Source organism: Choloepus didactylus, chromosome 3 (genome assembly GCF_015220235.1).
Source record: "Choloepus didactylus isolate mChoDid1 chromosome 3, mChoDid1.pri, whole genome shotgun sequence".
Lineage (NCBI taxonomy): Eukaryota > Metazoa > Chordata > Mammalia > Pilosa > Megalonychidae > Choloepus > Choloepus didactylus.
In genome coordinates this window covers 139,785,868-139,810,347 of record NC_051309.1, presented here as the reverse complement: position 1 = coordinate 139,810,347, position 24,480 = coordinate 139,785,868, and the positions used below count along the sequence as shown (strand labels likewise).

General features: G+C 35.5%; 1 protein-coding gene across 3 annotated transcripts in view; it reads right to left on the bottom strand.

Moving 5' to 3' along the window:
* Positions 1–24,480, bottom strand: part of INTU (inturned planar cell polarity protein) — a 93,348-nt gene that overhangs the window by 29,834 nt on the left and 39,034 nt on the right. For 2 of the 3 annotated variants that reach the window (XM_037830621.1, XM_037830623.1), the window contains exons 4-5: positions 8,995–9,198; positions 2,613–2,731 (exon numbers count right to left, since the gene is read on the bottom strand). In XM_037830621.1, coding sequence (XP_037686549.1) covers positions 2,613–2,731; positions 8,995–9,198 — 323 coding nt within the window. The remainder of the gene's footprint in view (positions 1–2,612; positions 2,732–8,994; positions 9,199–24,480) is intronic. The other variant, XM_037830622.1, reaches the window with a different exon arrangement.

Here is a 24,480-nt window from a genome sequence, read left to right as displayed (position 1 = left end):
GAAATTTAAAATATAAATTACTAAAACAGATTTCTTTAAAGATACTACTTTTGCCTTAATAAAGTTTAAAAATACTTAAACTTTTAGACAAATATTAGACTCTTTTATAATCATACATTAATATCACTTATGGTTTAAAAAGTTGGTATACAACATAAACAAGACATATGCTAATAAGGAAACCCTGAAATAATAGTTTTCTTATTTTGTTTCCCAAAAAATTTTTCTACTTATATTTACAGCCTCCCACATGTATAACACATATATCATTAACAACAAGATCTAAATATTAAGTCAAATAAAAACTATTCTTTGCAATAAAATTAAAAAGAAAACCCAGTTGGCGAAACCTAAAACAAATTTTCTTTCTAATAAGATTAAAAAGGAGAACTGCCACATACTTTTATGAGTGTAAATTGATACATTAAATAGAGTCTCAGTTACTGCTGCAACAAATGAACTAATATTTTCCATATACACTACATTAAAGGTTCCCGAGTTAAAAGTAACAATTTCTTAGAAAAACTAGGACAGTCTTTTCTGTTGTCCTGCTTTCTTGCGGATTCCACCTCTCTTAAAATCGTAGGGTAATCACTTTTTACCAGAAGATAGGAAAAAGAAAAGAAAAACTAGATTTTAGAAAATTCAACTTGATATTTTATTATCAGTAGTATGGCTATTATGAAACAAATTGTGTCCCCCCAAAAAGTATTTTGAAGTTCTAATCCCCAGAACTTCAGAATGTGACCTTATTTGGAAATGAGTCATTACAGACAGAATTGGGCAAGTTAAGACAAGGTCATACCCTAATAGGGTGGGACCCTAATCCGATATGACTGGTGTCCTTACAAGAAGAGGACATTTGGACAGCCAGAGATACAGAGCGCGGACGACCACATGGAGACTGAAGCAGACAAGGCCGAGGATTGCCGGCAAACAACCAGATGCTTGAAGAGGTACAGAGCAGATTCTCCCCTAAGGACTCCAATTGAAGCCTAGCTCTGATTTTGAACTTGTAGCCTTCAGAACTGTGAGACAACAAATTTCTGTTTTTTCCTAAGTCACCCAGTTGGTGGTACTTTGTTATAGCAGCCCTAGGAAACGAAGACAATGGCACTCTTAAAATTTGGCAAAAACTCTTGTAATGTCTACACTTGTTGAAATATTAAAAATCACTTATAATTCCTAGATTTATTTCATGGGAAAAACAAAACAAAACAAAACAAAAAACTTAAAAGCTTTGAAACTACTACTCTCATCCCCAGCCCCAACAAGTTAACTATGGCATTTCAGAATCAGAGCTTCATAACTGACGATATGATGTTTTTTCTTTATTTTTCAAAAAACTATTTAACAACAAGTTTTGCCTACCCCATGACCAAATAAACTTGCACAGATGACACTGTATTCTGAATGCTCCTCCCAAAATGTATGGTTCTGTATTTTTGTCATTGTTTAAGAACAGAACATTTTCTAACTATATGAAAAATTTAGCATTCAGTAATTTATACCAACCATAAAGTTATTGCCTAGCAACAAGCTAACAATTAAGAAAAAAGCACAAAAAAAACAAAACTCACTTAAGAGATGTCACCTTCATAAAGAAATTCATTAGCACAACTATGTTCTTTCAAGTGTGGCAAAACATCAAAATCTACAGCTATATTCTATGAATTATTCAAGAAAATATGGCTTTAGTAAAGGAGATGTGAAAATGAGGAGATAAAAAGTTGACCAGGATGTGTTTTTTTTCCTACCCAGCAATCTGAAACCATAGCATCTAAGGGTTCTTTGCTTCACTAAAACCCTGCAATCCTGGTTTCCATTAACATTTGTCACATACACACAACCTCAGATGTATAACTAAAGAAACCATTCAGTAAACTGGCATCTGGCACCCGAACAAAAAATCAGCTAGTCTGTCCCCCTCCACCCCCAATTTAAAAATGTAACTGCTACTTCATTTTGGAGCCTGAAGATACCTCTACTCTTCTCCCCAAAAGACAATGAACCATGTCTTTAAGTTTCAAGAAAAAACTTAGCCTATGAAAATTTAAATAATACACTTATTTTCCCATTCTTATCAATGGTCAGAAAGGTTGTCATATAGGAAGTCACTTCTGAACAGGTAAAGGAAAACCATGATTATGTTTTATGTCTGTTAAGTCTGGATGGTGAGTACAGTCTATTATCTTAGTCTCTGTGCTCATTTGTGTGTTTGAAAAATTTCAAAACTTTTAATTTTTAAAAATTAAAAAAAAAAGATCTATAAGTAGGAATGTGTGGTGGGAGATTATGTTTCTTCCTGGAGTATTTTAAGGTATAAGGTGAAGAGAAATTGGGGGATTTATTTATGTGGCCCTAGGAATTGAAGGAGGAACACAGTTGAGAACCTACATTTTAAATTAAATAGATCACTGGTAGAAATAGCTAAGATGTGAAATAAAATATCTGCAGATATTATATATATCTGATTATATAGATACCTCCATAATAGATCCAATTACATTTGTATAATAGATACGATTTTCCTTGTATTAGCCTTCTGATTGTCAAAACCAAGAAAAAGAACCTGAAAGGAACAGAATTAAAGTCAAATAAAAATCAATTACCTGGTAACTTGTGTCCCGGTTACATTTTCCAGCATGTCACAGAGTGTAAGAAATATCCCTCTCACACTTTTAAGTTTTTGAGATACTTCAGACATTGGATAATGATAAAGAATTTCCTGCTGTTAAATGAAGAGAAACAGCAAATTTTCCAAACATTATTATTTTTTATATAAAGTTCAGATTTGTATTAAGAAAAGAACAAACGGTGAATCCCTTCAGCTTCAGGAGAGAACTATGCCTGGAATTTTTACCCATAAGCTAGCACTTAAAACATTACATTTGAAATTAAGTTAGAGATTGTCAAAATTGGTCATGATACCAAATTATGTTCTGAGTAGGATTCTGATTAGCTTGAAAAATTAAAATTAATTTCAAACCATGTTTTAAACTTTAATTTCCTTTACAATGATTTAAAACATGAATACTTTATTATATTCCAATTTACAAATACTCTCACCCCCTATGGCTATGCATATATGCAGATACCAGATGTAACTGCTTTCATACTGATTTTTGTTTTTTTCATACTGATTTTTAAAAGATAACTTAAAAAAGTTACTGACATCTTTGGGTCAAATCATCAACTCTTTACTTAAATCCAAGACAAGACTGCAATTAAAATTACAAAGTGAGAATATAAACTGAATTAAGAACAGTATGTTCCCAGGAAACAATTTTTTCAAAATAACAGATTTCAAAATCAAAATGTGCAGTGTACTAGAACTTTTACACAAAATTTGCATCTCACTTTTTTGCTGTTACTTAAAGCAACATGCTATTTACCTCACAAAGGCAAATTAAAAGCAGGCAAAAATGAAAATTTCCAGATAGAACAATGGCAAACTCAGAATAGCTTTCAATTGACTGTTTAATGACTACGTCACAAATATTAATATAGCCTCTACTTACAATATAGCCAAACCCCTTAAATGTTATACCTTAGTTTTCCTTAGTTCTTTAAAAAGTACTCAACACCTTGCTTTAGTCTCTCCATATAAGAAATAATTATGTGACATGGTGTCCATGTCATGGCAAGTTATACATAATGACAACTATAAATATAATGATAAACTGGATACATCTATTTTATATTTATTCAGCACATCCAAAATATGTAAACTGCTATGGAATATGCTGGCCAAATACATTCTGCCTAACAACTCAAATTTTCTTACAATATTTTAGGGTAAAAACAGTAATTACAATATTACTGTACATTTAGAAATGAAATAAAAAATCAGCTAAGATCTTCTGTTATGTCTAGGGAATATATATAAACTTTGGCAAAAAAAAATTTTTATTTTATTTCACCAAAATACCAAACACTGCTTTAAACAAATAACCATATACTCTTTGATTAGTGTTTTGAAATCTTCAATTATCAGCTCATAGTACTTACACATAGCCAAATCTTGTAATGTGATGAAACCAGGTTTTTATTAAATATGTAATTAAGAGGAAAACAAAATGACACTATGATATTTTCTAGTAAAATAAGTCCTACTGGTATAAAAGGTCTTTTGAGAAAGTTTCTATTCAAATCATAAAAGCTCTCTTTTAAAGATCTTGCAAGCTCTACAGTTCCTAACCAATTTAGTTAGGAACCAAACTAAAGCCCTTGTTAGTAATGTGCATTGCAGCAGCTTCCACTCTATTCAATATGAATAAAAAGCCTCTCCTAATTACAATGTTGATACAGAGCAGGCAAGAGACAGAAATCTGTTCATCTGAGAAACGTCTACACACTTTCCCATGGAAAGAAAGGCTAAGATGAAAAAAGGTCTTAGCAGTATCCTACTCCAAAATGACCTAGAAAATCAGGGTGTTACCATCCCAGAAAATTGTGTGTTTTGTTTAACAAATGCTTAAATGTCTCATTTGTTTAAAGAGATAAGAAATCAGTAACACAAACAGGAATTAGCATTATTAACCCTAGGTCTCAATGTGTTTTCAGAACACAGAAAATTACAAAAATATATATAAACAAAAACGTTCTTTTCCATTTCAATTATTGACTAAATTTTGGCATGTCAAACAGCACAAGGAAATGCATCCCTTGCATGAAACAGCTTTGGCATTAAGAATACTGGCTGAAAGGATTTCAAAAGGAAGGAAATGTAGTTAAAATTTTTTAGATCTCATTTCTGCACAAAGCATTATCGTAGACTAGATACTTTGAGAGACCCTCATGCTGTAAAACAACTAGATCCATGGATAAAACATTTGTTGTTGAATTGCTGGACATGCAAGAAGTGGAGAAGGTTTCCAAGGACATCTTCCCCATACACCCCTCCTTCCACCCGCCTCCCCAGCTGCCGAAGCAAGCTGGAGCCTCAGCTAGGAGTGGTGAGTGGTGGGCAGAAGGACAGAGGCAGGGTTGTTCTGAGGGCTGATGCCTACAACAGCTTGAATCAGAATACTGATCGCTGGGCTAGTATTAAGATAGGCTAAACCTAGGACCATTGTGTTAAGCCCAGACCCTCAAGTAACACTGAAGTGCCCTGGGTCAGTGGCACACTTGACTCTGGCAGAAGCAGAAGAAGCAAATTTTCTCTGGAGAAAGGCATTCCCACTTTAGAATCACAGGATTCTCAAAGATAAGATCAGCAAATAAGGTCATAATCAAAAATTCCCAAGCGCATAAACAGGCAAGCCAGCATGTGTGAGTCTTCCCAGGACTAGAGATAGTGAAATGGAAAGTTAAAGAATAGAGAAGAGGTATGTATGGAATGTTCAGAGAATCAAATTATAGACTCACAAAGATGAGTAAGCAATAAGAGACTATCACAATATCATGGCAGGTTTGAAATGCAGATTAGTTAAAAACTTTTCAGGAACTCATAAAAATGAAAAATATAATTATCTAAATAGAAAACACAATGTAAAAGTTAAACAACAGTTGAGTTAAAGATAAAAGAAATGAGAAGAAAAGATAGATTTCTTACAAAGGAATGACAGACTGACAGTAGACTTCTTAAGAGGAATAATGGAAGACAGAAGACAGTGTCTAATCGTCAAACAGATTAGAGAAATTTAACTGCCTACCTAGATGGTGGAAGCAAAACCATATATTCACTTCATCTTCCTGGCCACAAAGGACCTACATATCTCATTCCTTGCATCTGAAGAGACCATGTAACTGGGTCTAGACAATAGAATGTGGGCAGAAATTATGTTCCTACTTTCGGGTTGGGCCCCAAAAATGTTCCATGTGATACTGCATGCTCTCTCTCTTCTCTCGTTGGCTGGCTATACGCAAAAGATCCAACAGAGGGCTCTGACACTTCTGGGGATAATGGGACCACTAAATGAAAAGCCCGAATCACAGAACCACATGACCAGGTACATTTACACTGGGATGAGAACTAAACTTCTAAGAGGTCAAGCCCCTGAAATTTTAGGCTTGTTATAGCAGTCTACCCTGACTAATACAATCTACCCTTATTAATGTAATCTAAAATTATATACCCAACAAAGATCTCTTAAAAAAAGAGGTGAAAAAGGCATTATCAGATAAATAACAACTTAAATAATTTATTACCAACAGACTTTCACTAAAAAGAAATATCTGAAGCATAAGCTTTAGGAAGAAGAAAAACTGATCCAAGAAAGAGTCTGCAATGTAAGAAAAAATGGCGAGTAAAGAAAATGGTAAGTATGTATGTAAATATAAATAAGAGTTATCTATATAAAATACAATATAATACTAGTAGTATAATAATAGTAGTAATATAATTATGTCCAATTTCTGTAATTAAAAAAAAGATGGAACTAAAATACTGATGACAACAGCATGTAGATGGAGAGAGGGATAATTCAAGATACTAAGGAAGGGCCTTGAATTATTCTGAAGGGGGGTTACTATGGTGTTTAACTTTAGAATCCATTAAGACAACTATCATAATAAAATTTCAAGGGGAATTATAAAAAATAGAAATGGGGTATACAACAATAATAATAATGGCATAATCAACCAAAAATAGGTGAGAAAAATATCATCAAAAAAAGCAGTTCAAATAGAAATATTTTTTAAAAGATGGTAAAAACAAATTCAAATATATCAATAATCTTTATAAATGGACTCGAGCTTTTCAGAAGATGGACATGACGAGAGTTATGGATTGAATTGTTTCCCCATAAAGACATGTTCAAGTCTTAAAACCTGGTCCCATGAATCTCATCGTATTTGGAAATATAATCTTTCAAGATGTTATTAGTTAAGATGAGGCCAAAATGTATTAGGGTGGGTCCTAATCCAGTATGACTGGTGTCCTTATAAGGAGAGAAAATTTGGACACAGAGACAGACAGGAATGTCAAGTGATGTCTGAGAATTGGAGCCCAATGATTACCAGCAAACCACCAGAAGCTAGGAAGAGGCAAGCAAGGATTCTTCCCTATAGATTTCAGATTTCCAGCCTCCAGAACTGGAGGTAACAATATTCTATTGTTTCAGGCCAACAAGTCTGTGTGGTACTTTGTTATAGCAGCTCTAGCAAACCAAGATAGCTAGCTCGGATATATGCTGCATATACGAGACATACCAAAACCATAAATATACAGAATGGTTGAGAAAAAGAAGAAAAAAATCAACAACATACAAATACTTATAAATAAGGTTCTACTAAAAATAAAATTAAAATAGACTTTAAGACAAAGAATATTATTAGAGTGTCACATCATTTGATAATTCTAATTTAAAGGCACCTAATAAAATTGTCACAAAATATAATGCAAAAATCATTAGAACCAGAGCAAAAAGATGATGAATCTTCGTCAGCCAGGTAGATTTCCCTACCTCTCTCAGTCATGAATAGACAAAACAGACAAGAAATCAGTGAAGATACAGAAAATTTGAACAAAACAATTAGCCTAGAAACATCTATGTTGAAGGGCAATCTGATATAGAGAGGGCACAGAATTTGGAAAGTAAAACAACTTGGTTTAGGTACATATTCTGTCAGTTACTATCTAGGTGAATTTGGGGGTTTTATTTATCTTTACTGGGATTATTTTCTTAGTTGCAAGTAAAAAACTAATACCTAAAACAATAAACAATAAACAATGTTCAATAAACAATGAGAAATGAATAAAAAAAAATATGCACTTTCTGGAGTAATGAAAATATTCTAAAACTGATCATGGGGTTGTATGCACAACTATGTGATGATACTGTGAGACAATGATTGTATACTTTGGATGGTTTGTATGGTGAATGTATCTCAATAAACCTCCATCAAGAAAAAGAAATATGTGCTATTAATAACCTATGAAAGAAAGTTAGTGCTATGTCACCTGTATTAGTCAGGGTTCTCTAGAGAAACAGAACCCACAGGATATATATTGGTTCATTTTCAAGAGGGAGAGCGAGAGAGAGAGAGAAAGAGAGAGAAATTAAGATATTTATTACAGTAATTGGCTTGTGATCATGGGCATTGGCAAGTCTAAATTTTGTAGGGAAGGCTGCAAGATGGGAGCTCAATGGTAATGTTGAATTCCCTAGGAGAAGCTAGCTGGTTAAAGGAGAGAGAGAAATTCTTCTTTCTGGCTGCTGAAATCATCAATTCTCCTTTCAAGGCCTTCATCTGATTAGATGAGACTTCTCCCATTGCTGAGGCAATCTCTTCAGTTGATTGTAGGTGTAATCCATCATAGATGCAATCAACTGACTAATGATTTAAATTCATGAAATACCCTCACAATAGCAATCAAACCAGTATTGCTTGACCAAACAAATGGGCACCATAACCTGGCTAAGCTGACACATGAAATTAACCATCACATCACCCTACATTAACAGCTAGCAGGAGGGGAATGACTGCAAAAGGGCATACCCAGTCTGATTTAAAGGAAATGATCTATATCATGACTATGATGCTGGTTATACAACTGAATGTGTTTGTCAAAAACTCATCCAATTGTCCCCTAAAATTGCTGAGTTTTCTTAGATATAAATAATACCTCAGTAAAGCTGACCAAAAAAAAAGCTAACAGGACCTGATTTTGAAATTCATGATAACAGATTGTTACAAAAAAAGAGAAGCAGCTTTAATTTTAAGCACGTATATAAAGAAATAATCAGTGACCTATAAAAAGTGTTTCTATAATTTAGAAAATATTGCATCAATACCTTCCCCTTTTTCCCTTCCCTACTACTTAAAATAACTGAATAGTTTTTAAAAACAGTATTTTAAAAACATTTATGTTACAAAATATTCCATATCTACAACAGAGTATAAAATATATGGACAATTTTAAAGAATAACAATAAAACCAAGTTACTTCATCTTTGTTTCCTCCTTAAATCAAAAGTGCTTATTAATCACTTGGAAGATTACAATAGGTCCCTACTTTTTCCTTTGCATTTTTGAGAACACACTCACCTCTTCCTTTGATGTTTCTGAGTCGAGCTGAAGTGTGAGATACATGACAATATGAGGAGTGTTTAGGACATTCTGCTGGATACCTTCGACCTCTTCTCCCCATAGAAGTTTGACTAAATCACTTGTATTTGACTGTGCCTTTTTCTGTTTTGGTTGGGTCGTTTCCTTTTTCACAGCATATGCATTTTCAAATGTCAGTTTCACCTTTAAGAATGAAAACAATGTGTTGATTTTTCAACAAGGAAAAATCAGCTGCAATTTTCACAAAATAGGATCTGTACATGCATACATACTCAGGTATGCACAGTATTTATAAATCACCCTGGAGTATGGGCTTCTTGGCAGCAGGGATTGTGTTCTATTGACATTTGCATCTCTAGCTCCTAGCACATTGTCTGGTCCACCTTAATACAAATATTTACTAAGCAAGAATGTATAATGCTCAGCACAAAACATTCATTTATTTAAACATAATCCTTGAATTTTAAGTCATTGACTACAAAAACAAAAAATTGCCATGAAAAAACCCAGAAATTATGTATGATTTGCTACTATAAAAAAGAGTAACATTATGGATGCTCGTAGTACTGACTCATCTGGGAAAGGTAAAATGAAGAGATTCAGGGTTAAGCACAGGTACTTCATACAACCAGAGTTATCTTTCCTTTCAAATGACATGATTTTCCAATATTCCTTCAGATATTCTTTGTGGCCTCTTACAACGAAGGCTAAAGATGGTAAAAAAATGATCAACAAGTCTGATCTTGGATCATCACCCTAAGAAGATCATCTATCAGTTTTCCAAAATGGGTTTTAATTTCATGGCTTGATGTCAAACAAGATTGGTAAGACAAAATGTGGCCACTTTCCAGTTGTTGAAAGATAGCTTCTACTTCTCAATTGCCTTTTCTTGAAAAGAGAGATATGTGTCCAGATGCCAGATCCAAAGATAATTTGCTCATTTCAAAGAAGCACCTCTGTATATCTTGACTAAAAGAAGTTTTCATTAAGTAAAGTTAATTTTGTGTAGCAAGGACATTATCAGAAGATATATAAAAACAAAATTATACTAATGTTTAAAACTTTTATCAGAACATAGATGAGTAAAATGGGACATTCTAACTGTAATAATCTACAAAGTTTTAAATTTAAACATCAAGGTGCGATTTAACAAATTCATGCTTCTGAAGAATAAAAAAAATCTGGCTAATATTTATAAGCAGATAAAATTTTTCTATGCAGTAAGTCACATTTTGGGGGAAAGTATTTAAAAATTATTTGTATTCTCCCTCATCAAGACACAGTAACAAACAATCCCAATGTTTAATAATTTATTGAAAAAGGAACCATGTTCAAGGTCAACCTTAAATATACGATAAATACTAACACATCACAGTCACTCTTTATAAAATATGAACCTTATACATTGAAGTTTTTTCACAAAAAATGTTAAGCACATTATTTTTTAAAAAACGCCTATAATTCCACCAGCCCCACCAATTCCTATTAGTATTTTACTGTAAGATAAATCTTTCTTGATGATTTAAACCTTTCAAAAGAAAAAAAAAAATCCAGATATTACTTTTGTATTGGCAAGGAGTAACTGTTTATGGTTGTATTTAATTGTGTTTATCGTAGCAGATTGTGGCATTTCAGAGGCACTAAATTATCATTTTCTACATTTTAAAACTCAGGTTTTAGTTTTAAACAAGTAGAAAGGAAATGAGACATGGGGTCCAAACTCATCAATACGTATATATTCAGAGTGAATATAAATTAGCTCATGGCTAGCAGTAACCAGTATCAAATTAAATAACAGTAAGTTATGTTATAATGGGTAGGAGGGAAGACGTTCCTCTTGAAATTTTTCTGATTTACAGCATTCTGAAAATCTTTATTCCATTGGTCTACTCTGAGGCCTGATCATCATGCTTCTTCATAAAACATTCAAAATCATTTCAAATGGAAAAGATCAACCTTGATTTAATTTTTTACTTGTTTTCTATAAACTGGATGTCAAAAAATGAGTCTTAATATGCCACTGTGTCAAAAAAGGCTGAGTAGAAAATTCGTCTATTTGGGGAATAAAAACATATTATACAAACTAAGCAAAAGTACAAAAAAAGTTGACAGCCTTTATGAGAACAATCAAGAATTGGCATCTGATGAAAATTAATGTAAGCTTAAGGTAAGGAAGAGTTGAAGTGAGACTGTTTTAGAAATGATCATCTTAGAAGGGAATGAAACAGAATATTTGGTGTGTGGTTTTGACCCAAACAAGCCACATGTTAGTATTATGTGACCTGGCCTGAAAGACTAAGTTCTGAGGGTGGCATCTGTTCTACTGGGGATAGTTCAATATATTTAATTTTAAATTTAAATATAAACATAGGCATAAATATATAAAATCCTCGAACAGGGAACTGATGAACTGAATGGCCTGGTGACTAGGGGCTTTTTTTATCTGGGAGTTAGGATGTGGGAGTGTCCAAGAGAAAATATATGGGTGATGTTCCCTGCGAATGTGAGAAGTCTTTAGAATTTGGGGAAATCATGAGTACAGACTTTGTGCCAGGATGGATGGGAGTTTTTAAGATTGCCCCTTGGCACTGGGCTCCGGAGAGGAGCTGGGTGTGGGAGTGAAGGGAGGGAAATCGGTTCAGAGCGAGCATGTGACATGTGACATGTGACATCCTGCGTCCACTGCAGTGTCTCTGAGGGGTGGGCACAGCTACGGGAGAAGACGGGTTCCCAGAGAAAGAAGTATCTCAGTACAGAGAGAGTATCTTTCCCAGATGGGATTCTTGTGGGTGGAGAGGTCAAAAGACAGGGTGGAACTCTCAAAAAAAATGACAAAAGGAAATGAGCTAATAGGCTTAAAAATAAAAATTCACTAATTTTACTTTATGTAGCAACAACAACCTAACATTTCAGATTGGTTTGCTATGCTTAGTGAAAAACGACATATTTGAAAACTAACTTTAATGTTATACTTAACAAACAACAGAGCTTCCTTTCGGTGGTTACAAGGACCTTTCCCCCCAACCATCATAAAAAACCCAAACAAAAACACAAAGTGGAACCATCCATTAAAATTCTTCAAGGAACTATTTTAGCCACCATTCTTCTGATTTTTAAATAAAGTTGGTTCCATAAATTAAAGATAATTACACTTTACAAGACATTTTGTAAAGCTTACATGTTATGTAGCTATAAATGTCAGGAAATCTGTTTGCTTTGACAAAATAACAAAATGATAAAGAATGCTCTTTGTAACAAGGGGCTGATATACATAAACATTAAGGATATTTTGTATTTTGTAGGAAGAAGACTTTATTAAAAAACATCTAATAAAGATAAGTTTACATGAAGCTTCTTATAAAAAGGGTTTTCTGTTTTTCCTCCACAGACTTTAACCTGTGACCAGTTTCATCACTGCTGCTTTCTCCAAGGACTGATCTTAATTTTTCACTGTAAGGCTTGAAACCGCCTTATTCCCATGGTCTACCACTTAATCAACTCTCTGGCAAGTCTCATCTCATAACTATTCTAAACCTCCAAGCTCATTTATGCACCCAACCTTCCCACTCTGCAAACCTCCAGCGTCGGAACAACACAACTGTAGCCTCTTTACTCAGGCACTCCCACTATTAATGTCATTGGAGGGGGTAAAAAAAATCACATAGTCATATGAATTAGTGCCAGGGCAAATTCATTTTCTCTAATCCAAGCTGGACCCCCCAAACAATACCACAGGTCCCCACAATAGTTATTTCAAACTTACACCAATCTTAAACCCCGACCCACTTCCCCTCCCCAGCACTCAAAAGATGACTTGCCTGTTACATCACGAAGGAAACAATGGAACTTCAGGAGTAAAATCCCTCATCCCCCACGTCCCTCAAAATGTTTTCCTATTTGTGTAATTTGCCCATCTTTTCCTCCTTCCCTCCCAGTCAAGGAGATTTTTGTGCCTCTCCTTTAGGTCCAAGGGCATACTTCATCACTTCCAAAAACTTGTTGCTTCAATTATTCTTTCTACTTTCAACCCATCTCACCTTACAAGCAATATCTCTTCAGACTTTACCTACTAAACAAGGAAGCAAGCAAGCAAGCAAGCACACAAATCCTCTCCTGACCCATTAGCTATCACCCTCTTCACAGATGGGACCTGGGGAGGCGGTTAGAATCCAAAGCAGCTCCAGAAACTGACCAGTCTCTTCACCCTTGCCTTACAGTCTGCACTCTCTCACATCATCTGTACTGCTCTCTGTATGTCTCATCTTTTCTCTTTTGCCTAACAACTTGTAGATGCTTTCAATATGTCTTAGTCAAAATTGTGAAAGAATTGAGTCTAATTGGCTCAGCAAAATATCAAAGGTTCTCTTCTTGAGCCTCTTCTCTTCTTGGGCAATCTCATCAAGTTACTTGAGACAAAATCTGGAAGTATCTTGGACTCTTCTCTGTCCTGCAGGAAGTGGTGTCTCCTTCACTTTCTCTGTATCTTAAATCTACGTCACTCCTTCTCTTTCATCCCCACAGCCAAGGCTTTGCTCAGGCCTTTATCGCCTCTCTTCTGGACCACACATACTGTGAAACTTAACCACTTGGCTTCCCAACTTCTAGTCTTATACCTCCCAACCCTCAGCCACAGTGATATATTCCTAAAATGCAAATTAGATCTTGTCCACCCCCCACTTTAAAATGTTGATATAGATGGTTATTTTTGTGGTCTGAGAATAGAGATTTTAAAATATTAAAAAATTTTTTGAGTCTGTTTCTTGTTTCCCTATGGCATATATATCACCTTAGTGTAACAAGAGAATAATAAAAATTAAAACATTCCGCTCAAGTATCATCCCCTGTAAGAAGCTTTGCCCCTCCCTCAGGCATAGGTCTTAAGAATCTAAGAAATAAAAGTTAACTTGTCCAAGACTCTGAGAAAAGGAGTTGGCTTCCTGCAAAGTTCCTGGAAAAGCAGCTATGACCCACTGCTTAAAGCAAGCAATCCTAGTCAGCCACAAAGTTTGGTCTCAAGCTCCTTGATCAAGCCAGGGGAGGGGGTGGTGTACCACATGGAAAATTATGTGCTTGGTGGATAAACGAGTGCAAACAGCTGTGGCAACATATCAAGGTTGCAAACGTAAACTATTAGAAGGGTACTTGCATCTCTTCATTCTTGTCATTTTAAGTTTCTAAAATTTCTCTTTTATTAAATTCTCAACTTTTTAGTTAGAAGTTTTCAAACTTACCAAAAAGTTGCTACAAAAGTACAATAAACACCCATATATCCCTCACCCAAGAATCACCAATTGTCAACCTTTTGCCATATTTGCTTTCTCTCCCTCTCCCCTCTCTTCTCTCCCTACCCTCTCTCTATGGACATATATTTAAAAGAATTTTTTGACTGAACCATTTGAAAGTTATTTTCAGACATTTTGATATTTCACTCCAAATGCTTCAGCATGCATCTCGTAAAAACAAGGGCATTCTCCTATGCACCCATAATATAAATAGCACTTAGTAATTTCAACATTAATGCAATACTACTATTTATTTAAGCCCACATCCAAATATCTTCAATTGTCTCAATATAGCTGTGTTCCACTGCAATCCAGGATCAATCAATGACTGTCACTTCAGTCTGCTTTAGCCTAGAACAGTTCTCCAGCTTTTTCATCTTTCATGGTAGTGATATTTTTGAAGAATCTAGTATAGCTGTTCTGCAGAATGTTAAAACTTGATTTAAAAAGAAATGATTTGGGCTTTTTATTCCATTTTGTACCTCATTCTGGATTTCATTCCAATATACTGAATCTATTTATAACAGAAATTATTTAAAAAGTAAAAACAGGATTACACAATTGGAATTGGGCTCAGAGATTATCTTCTCAACGCCCTTCTGATTATAGATGAGGAAACTGAAATCCAGAAGCATTTGTAAACTCGCTGAGAGTGAGGTTCAAAATGGAGATCCAACATCCTTCCCTTCAGTGACTTTTCTACCACATTATACTATCTCGTAGGCCATCTTCTGTTTGATGACAAGACGCTTTCAGACCATTTTTATACTAAGTATAAGCTCAAAATGTTGTAGTTTGATATTTCCAAATTTAAACATTAAGAAGTCTCATGTGATCTGGTAGGTTTGTACAGGTTACTGTGAAACAGCAATACCTCCCAAAGTAATTTGGACAGAGAATAAAAATACATAATAACATATATAAAATAAATATGTAGGGCCCCCTTGAAGAGCTGGGGGTAAATGCGGAAATGGACTTCCCCACCTGGGTTGTTGCTGATGTTCTTACAAACACCGAGGACTGACGGTTTGGTGTGCTGAGCCCTGTCTTGGGACTTGCCCTTATGAAGCTTGCTACTGCAAAAGGAGAAGGCCAAGCCTACTTATAATTGTGCCTAAGAGTCTCTTCCAGAGTACCTCTTTGTTGCTCAATGTGGCCCTCTCTCTAGCTAAGCGAACTCTGCAGGTGAACTCACTGCCCTCCCCGTGTGGGACCTGACTCCCAGGGGTGTAAATCTCTCTGGCAATGCAGGATATGACTTCTGGGGATGAGCCTGGACCAAGATTGAGAACATCTTCTTGACCAAAAATGGGAAACAAAATGGAACAAAATAAAGTTTCAGTGGCTGAGAGATTTCAAATGGAGTTGAGAGATCACTCTGGTGGGCATTCTTATGCACTATACAGATATTCCTTTTTAGGTTTTAGTGTATTGGAATGGCTAGAAGTAAATACCTGAAACTATCAAACTGCAACCCAGTAGCCTTGATTCTTGAAGACGACTGTATAACTATGTAGCTTATGTGGGATGACAGTGTGATTGTGAAAACCTTCTGGATTGCACTCCCTTTATCCAGTGTATGGATGGATGAGTAAAAAATGGGGACAAAAACTAAATGAAAAATAGGGTGGAATGGGGGGGATGGTTTGGGTTTTTTTTGTTTTTTTATTCATATTTATTGAGATATTTTCACATACCATGCAGTCATACAAAACAAAGTGTACATTCAATTGTTTACAATACCATTCTATACTTGTGCATTCATCACCAAAATTTATTTTTGACATTTTCATTACCACACACCCAAAAATAATAAGAATAAAAATTAAAGTGAAAAAGAACAATTAAAGTAAAAAAGAACACTGGGGGCCTTTTCCTCCTTTTTTTTTTTTCCCCCTTTCGGTGTTTTTTTTTTTCCTTTTATTTTTTATTCTTATTTTTAATCTTTCTGGTATAAGGAAAATGTTCAAAAATAGTTTGGGGTGATGAATGCACAGCACAACTATTTGATGATACTGTGAACAGTTGATTATACACCATGGATGACTGTATGGTATATGAATATCATCAATAAAACTGAACTTTAAAAAAAAGTTTCATGTAACATTGTTTTTAAAACAGCCTTCCTCTTCTGTTATTGCTGTTTCAAAACAACTTTTCCTGGGGCAAGTTCACCTCAGTTAGTTTTAGCCCAGCAAGAACAAGGGATTGTAGCCACAAAGATCCACACCGGTTGTGTGTGAAACCAAAGGATCAAGCTTTGGAGTCAGTTTGAGTTTTGCTTCTTTGATTTATTAATTCTACAACCTTGGACAAATCAATAAATCTCTTTGAGTCTTTTCATGTATAAAATACAAATAGTAATTACCAGAATTTTACAGATTGTTATGAGAAATAAATGAAATTCTTAAATGAAATGATACAAGCAAAGCACCAGGCATACTGCCCGGCACATAGGAACACCAGCCCCCTTCCCAAGTCTGCCCCTCCCTCCTGAGCCTCACTAGTTTATGCAGCCTCTGGGGAAATGGCTGGTAGTGAAAAGCTTCATTTTTCTTTCCCCTTCAACACTATCATTGTAAGAAAAATGTGGTTTACTAATTAAACATGGTTTCTAGTTAAAGGAGTTTTAATTATTTTTTTAAATCATTATTAAAGATGCATTGCCACTCCCCCCACCCACCCAAAATGCATTGCCTTAAAATTTATAGAGACAGAAAGTAGATTACAGGTTACCAGGGGCTGAAGGGGGGTGGGGGTGGGGTGGGAGTTAATGCTTAGTGGGGACTGAGTTTCTGCTTGGGATGATGAAAAAGTTCTGCTGATGGATGGTGGTGACAGTAGCACACAATTGTGAATGTAATTAATACCACTGACTGCATACTGGAAAGTGGTTAGAATGGAAAATTCTATGTGGTATAAATGTTTTCACAATAAAAATTAAAAAAAAAAAAAAAATGCACTGCCCTAAATGCTGATGCTTGCTTTTGAATGAGATGCAGATATGGTAACAATTCTGCTAGTAAAACAAACAAAACCAAACAAATAAACAAACAAAAGCATGCATATTTACACTCAGGGAGGAAACCTAAAATGAAATATTCCAAATGTTAACAGCAGGTATGTTCAGGTGGTAAGATTCTAAGAGATTTCGTCCTACTTTTTTTAATTTCCAAAATTTTTATAGTGAAGACATATTACTTTTTTTTTTAATCATCATTTTATTGAGATATATTCACATACCACGCAGTCATACAAAACAAATCGTACTTTCGATTGTTTACAGTACCATTACATAGTTGTACATTCATCACCTAAATCAATCCCTGACACCTTCATTAGCACACACACAAAAATAACAAGAATAATAATTAGAGTGAAAAAGAGCAATTGAAGTAAAAAAGAACACTGGGTACCTTTGCCTGTTTGTTTCCTTCCTCTAGTTTTCTACTCATCCATCCATAAACTAGACAAAGTGGAGTGTGGTCCTTATGGCTTTCCCAATCCCATTGTCACCCCTCATAAGCTACATTTTTATACAACTGTCTTCGAGATTCATGGGTTCTGGGTTGTAGTTTGATAGTTTCAGGTATCCACCACCAGCTACCCCAATTCTTTAGAACCTAAAAAGGGTTGTCTAAAGTGTGCATAAGAGTGCCCACCAGAGTGACCTCTCGGCTCCTTTTGGAATCTCTCTGCCACTGAAGCTTATTTCATTTCCTTTCACATCCCCCTTTTGGTCAAGAAGATGTTCTCCATCCCACGATGCTGGGTCTACATTCCTCCCCGGGAGTCATATTCTACGTTGCCAGGGAGATTCACTCCCCTGGGTGTCTGATCCCACGTAGGGGGGAGGGCAGTGATTTCACCTTTCAAGTTGGCTTAGCCAGAGAGAGAGGGCCACATCTGAGCAACAAAGAGGCATTCAGGAGGAGACTCTTAGGCACAAATATAGGGAGGCCTAGCCTCTCCTTTGCAGCAACCGTCTTCCCAAGGGTAAAACTTATGGTAGAGAGCTCAACCCATCAAACCACCAGTCCCCTATGTCTGTGGTCATATTAGCAACCATGGAGGTGGGTTAGGCGAATACCCCTGCACTCTCCACAGGCTCCTCAAGGGGGCACTACATCTTTTTTTTTTTCCTTGTTTTTCTTTCTTTCTTTCTTTTTTTTTAACTTTCCCTTCTTTTTTAAATCAACTGTATGAAAAAAAAGTTAAAAAGAAAACAAACATACAATAAAAGAACATTTCAAAGAGACCATAACAAGGGAGTAAGAAAAAGACAACTAACCTAAGATAACTGCTTAACTTCCAACATGTTCCTACTTTACCCCAAGAAAGTTACATAATATAGCAACATTTCTGTGAACTTGTTCCTACTATATCCATCAGAATTTAACAGACCATAGACATTTCTGGGCATCCCCAGAACGTTAAATAGCTTATCTGTTCTTCTTGGATTATTGTTCCCCCTTCCTTAATTGCTCTCTACTGCTAGTTCCCCTACATTCTACATTATAAACCATTTGTTTTACATTTTTCAAAGTTCACATTAGTGGTAGCATATAATATTTCTCTTTTTGTGCCTGGCTTATTTCGCTCAGCATTATGTCTTCAAGGTTCATCCATGTTGTCATATGTTTCACCAGATCGTTCCTTCTTACTGCCGCGTAGTATTCCATCGTGTGTATATACCACATTTTATTTATCCACTCATCTGTTGAAGGACATTTGGGTTGTTTCCATCTCTTGGCAATTGTGAATAATGCTGCTATGAACACTGGCGTGCAGATATCTGTTCGTGTCACTGCTTTCCGATCTTCTGGGTATATACCGAGAAGTGCAATCGCTGGATCGAATGGTAGCTCTATATCTAGTTTTCTAAGGAACTGCCAGACTGACTTCCAGAGTGGCTGAACCATTATACAGTCCCACCAACAATGAATAAGAGTTCCAATTTCTCCACATCCCCTCCAGCATTTGTAGTTTCCTGTTTGTTTAATGGCAGCCATTCTAACCGGTGTTAGATGGTATCTCATTGTGGTTTTAATTTGCATCTCTCTAATAGCTAGTGAAGCTGAACATTTTTTCATGTGTTTCTTGGCCATTTGTATTTCCTCTTCAGAGAACTGTCTTTTCATATCTTTTGCCCATTTTATAATTGGGCTGTCTGTACTATTGTCATTGAGTTGTAGGATTTCTTTGTATATGCAAGATATCAGTCTTTTGTCAGATACATGGTTTCCAAAAATTTTTTCCCATCGTATTACTTTTTTTTTTTTTTTTTTTTTTTTAGTTTTCATGTCTCTTTAATTTGGAACATTTCTATAGCCTTCCTTTGTCTTTTTTTTTTTTTTTTTTTTAATCATCATTTTATTGAGATACATTCACATACCACGCAGTCATACAAAACAAATTGTACTTTCGATTGTTTACAGTACCATTACATAGTTGTACATTCATCACCTAAATCAATCCCTGACACCTTCATTAGCACACACACAAAAATAACAAGAATAATAATTAGAGTGAAAAAGAGCAATTGAAGTAAAAAAGAACACTAGGTACCTTTGTCTGTTTGTTTGCTTCCCCTACTTTTCTACACATCGATCCATAAACTAGACAAAGTGGAGTTTGGTCCTTATGGCATTCCCAATCCCACTGTCACCCCTCATAAGCTACATTTTTATACAACTGTCTTCGAGATTCATGGGTTCTGGGTTGTAGTTTAATAGTTTCAGGTATCCACCACCAGCTACCCCAATTCTTTAGAACCTAAAAAAGGTTGTCTAAAGTGTGCGTAAGAGTGCCCACCAGAGTGATCTCTCGGCTCGTTTTGGAATCTCTCTGCCACTGAAGCTTATTTCATTTCCTTTCACATCCCCCTTTTGGTCAAGAAGATGTTCTCCATCCCACGATGCCGGGTCTACATTCCTCCCCGGGAGTCATATTCCACGTTGCCAGGGAGATTCACTTCCCTGGGTGTCTGATCCCACGTAGGGGGGAGGGCAGTGATTTCACCTTTCAAGTTGGCTTAGCCAGAGAGAGAGGGCCACATCTGAGCAACAAAGAGGCATTCAGGAGGAGACTCTTAGGCACAAATACAGGGAGGCCTAGCCTCTCCTTTGCAGCAACCGTCTTCCCAAGGGTAAAACTTATGGTAGAGGGCTCAACCCATCAAACCACCAGTCCCCTATGTCTGTGGTCATGTTAGCAACCATGGAGGTGGGGTAGGCGAATACCCCTGCATTCTTCACAGGCTCCTCAAGGGGGCACTACATCGTTTTTTGTTTTTTGTTTTTTTTTTTCCTTGTTTGTCTTTTTTCTTTTTTTTTTTTTTTTTAACTTTCCCTTCTTTTTTCAAATCAACTGTATGAAAAAAAAAGTTAAAAAGAAAACAAACATACAATAAAAGAACATTTCAAAGAGACCATAGCAAGGGAGTAAGAAAAAGACAACTAACCTAAGATAACTGCTTAACTTCCAACATGTTCCTACTTTACCCCAAGAAAGTTACATACTATAGCAACATTTCAGTGAACTTGTTCCTACTACATCCATCAGAAATTAACAGACCATAGTCATTTCTGGGCATCCCCAGAACGTTAAATAGCTTATCTGTTCTTCTTGGATTATTGTTCCCCCTTCCTTAATTGCTCTCTACTGCTAGTTCCCCTACATTCTACATTATAAACCATTTGTTTTACATTTTTCAAAGTTCACATTAGTGGTAGCATATAATATTTCTCTTTTTGTGCCTGGCTTATTTCGCTCAGCATTATGTCTTCAAGGTTCATCCATGTTGTCATATGTTTCACCAGATCGTTCCTTCTTACTGCCGCGTAGTATTCCATCGTGTGTATATACCACATTTTATTTATCCACTCATCTGTTGAAGGACATTTGGGTTGTTTCCATCTCTTGGCAATTGTGAATAATGCTGCTATGAACACTGGCGTGCAGATATCTGTTCGTGTCACTGCTTTCCGATCTTCTGGGTATATACCGAGAAGTGCAATCGCTGGATCGAATGGTAGCTCTATATCTAGTTTTCTAAGGAACTGCCAGACTGACTTCCAGAGTGGCTGAACCATTATACAGTCCCACCAACAATGAATAAGAGTTCCAATTTCTCCACATCCCCTCCAGCATTTGTAGTTTCCTGTTTGTTTAATGGCAGCCATTCTAACTGGTGTTAGATGGTATCTCATTGTGGTTTTAATTTGCATCTCTCTAATAGCTAGTGAAGCTGAACATTTTTTCATGTGTTTCTTGGCCATTTGTATTTCCTCTTCAGAGAACTGTCTTTTCATATCTTTTGCCCATTTTATAATTGGGCTGTCTGTACTATTGTCATTGAGTTGTAGGATTTCTTTGTATATGCAAGATATCAGTCTTTTGTCAGATACATGGTTTCCAAAAATTTTTTCCCATCGTATTACTTTTATAACAAGGAAAAAAAGTTATTTTTATTTCTTAATTATAAAAAGATTTAAAAAATATACAACATATAAAGGGATTCTAGTCTAAAATTATGTATAGTCAAAAACCTCTTGTAATCATATTATATCAGAAAAGCAAAGCCATGCTGGAGATCAACATTCTCAATAAAATAAATGCAATTCACAGCCAGTTTTTCTTCTACCTTTGGAACAAACCGCTGTTTCTTCATTTCAGCACCAGGTGGAACTACTGGCATTTAAAACCCAGGTTGAATGAAAAAAAAGTATGTATTTTTAAACTCAGAACCACGCAATGCAGCAAGATGCTCCTGCCGTAAGAGGTAAACTGGGCAAAGAGCAGAAACAACTTCTATTTCAAGGAGGACATGGTGGGTGGAATTGTTCCAAAATATTTAAATCATCATTTCTTACTCTTCTTTTTCTGGCAAGTATGCATAGCTAAATTCGCAAATGTTAATTAAATTTAAGAATAATGTGACTCCATTGTAAAGTAATTTTTTTTTCTTTTTTTGAAGAGAGACGAGATGTGGTTGAACTCTGGCAATATTGACAGTACTCCTGCAACTGATGAAGGCAAGAAAGGGAGCTCTCACTCAGTGCCGATGAGCAACCAGTTTACTTGGGTGAAGCTGTTTCAGTTGTTAAAATACTGCAATTCTTCATTGCTGATGGGTAAATAGCTGCTCTTTGAGCCCGAAAAGGTGCCCTAGTACCTTGGCCATCCTAGAACCTAACCATATATAGTGAGAGCACACCCTCCTTCAGCACTACAACTGGTATCCATCTGGTTGTTAAAATATTTTGAATACCACACCATCTCCATCTTCATGTCTCTATCCATTCCCAGGCACATGCTGGTCACTGTCTACCATGTTTTCCAACACCTTCATTTTATATTTCCAATGAGAGGTAAATTTACAGAGCAACATTGTTTCTCTTTTTTTTTTTTTTTTTAGGGAAGGAAGTGAGCATAAAGGGAAACATTTCTTAGAAGACAAGGGGAATTTCACCTTGGGTCCTACTATTTCACAATATTAGATCAGATGCAGGTAAGATTCTGATTCATCAGGAATACTTTTCATCCTGATCAGCCCCCAAATTGCCTCATCACCTCATTGCCTGATTAATCTAGAGTGTGTTATCTTCCCTGACCCCTAAAGAGAGAAACTTAATTTCTGATACCAATAAGAATATTCATAAATAGAAGGTATAGCATTTTCAAAATACATTTATTGACCTAAAAATGTCATCTATTATAAAACATCAACACTTAAGACTATCAAAAGAACTTAAGTAAGAGATTTAATTTTACCTACAAGGAATGGACAATATTTATTAAGTGGCCAAATGAAAACTAGAAGTAAGGCTACTTAAATAACAGAAAAAGGTAGAAAATAATATAAGTAGTTTTATTTTAATTTTTAAAATATTTTGTTTTTGTGGTAAAATATATATAACACAAAAACCATTTTAACCATTTTAAGTGGACAATTCTTTGACATTAAATGCACTGACAATACTGGGTAACTTTCACCATTATCTATTTCCAGATATTTTTATCATCCCAAACCACAGCTCAAACTGATTTATTTATAACTCCCCACTCCTGTATAACTATGTTGATTTCTATCAAAATGAATTTGCTTATTCTAAGTATTTCATATAAGAGAAACTATACAATATTTACCCTTTTGTGTCTGGCTTATTTCACTCAACATATCTTCAAGGTTCGTTCATGTTATAACATGTACCAGCCTTTCATTTCTTTTTATGACTAAATAATATTCTATTTTATGTACATACCACATTTTGATCCAATCATCAGTTGATGGACACTTGGGTTGCTTCCATCTTTTGGCAACTGTGAATATTGCTGCTATGAACATTGGTGTGTAAATGTCTGTTCGAGTCCCTGCTTTCAGTTCTTCTGGATATATAACTTGTAGTGGGACTGCCGAATCAAATGGCAATTCTATACCTAGCTACCTGACAAACAGTCAAACTCTCTTTCACAGAGGCTGCAGTATTTTACATTCCCACCAGCAAGGAATGAGTGCTCCTCTTTCTCCACATCCTCTCCAACACTTACAGTTTTCTGTTTTTTACATAGTGGCCATTCTAGTAGGTGTGAAATGATATCTCATTGTGGTTTTGATTTGCATTTCCCTAAAAGCTAGTGATGTTGAGCATCTTTTCATGTGCTTTTTAGCCATTTGTATTTCCTGTGTAGAGAAATGTATATTCAAGTCTTTGCCCATTTATTTGTATTTTTATTTTCTGTAATTTTCTTGAGATACATTCACACACCATACAATCTATCCAAAGTATATAATCAATGGCTCACAGTATCATCACATAGTTGTGCTTTCTTCACCACTATCAATTTTAGAACATTTTCATTACTCCAAACCACCCCCTCCCAAACATCCCATACTCATTTCCAATGCCACCCCCATTAATGACCCCTAGCATTGGTGTGGTACATTTGTTACTGTTAATGAAAGAATGTTAAAATATTACTGTTAAGTATAATCCATTGTTTGCAACAGGTGCATTTTCCCCCATATTACCACTCTATTATTAACTCCTTGTAATAGTGACATACATTTATTCTACTTCATGAAAGAACTTTTTTAAATATTTGTACTGTTAATTACAGTCATCATCCACCACAAGGTTCACTGTGTACACAGTCCCATGTTTTAACCTGTAGCTTTCCT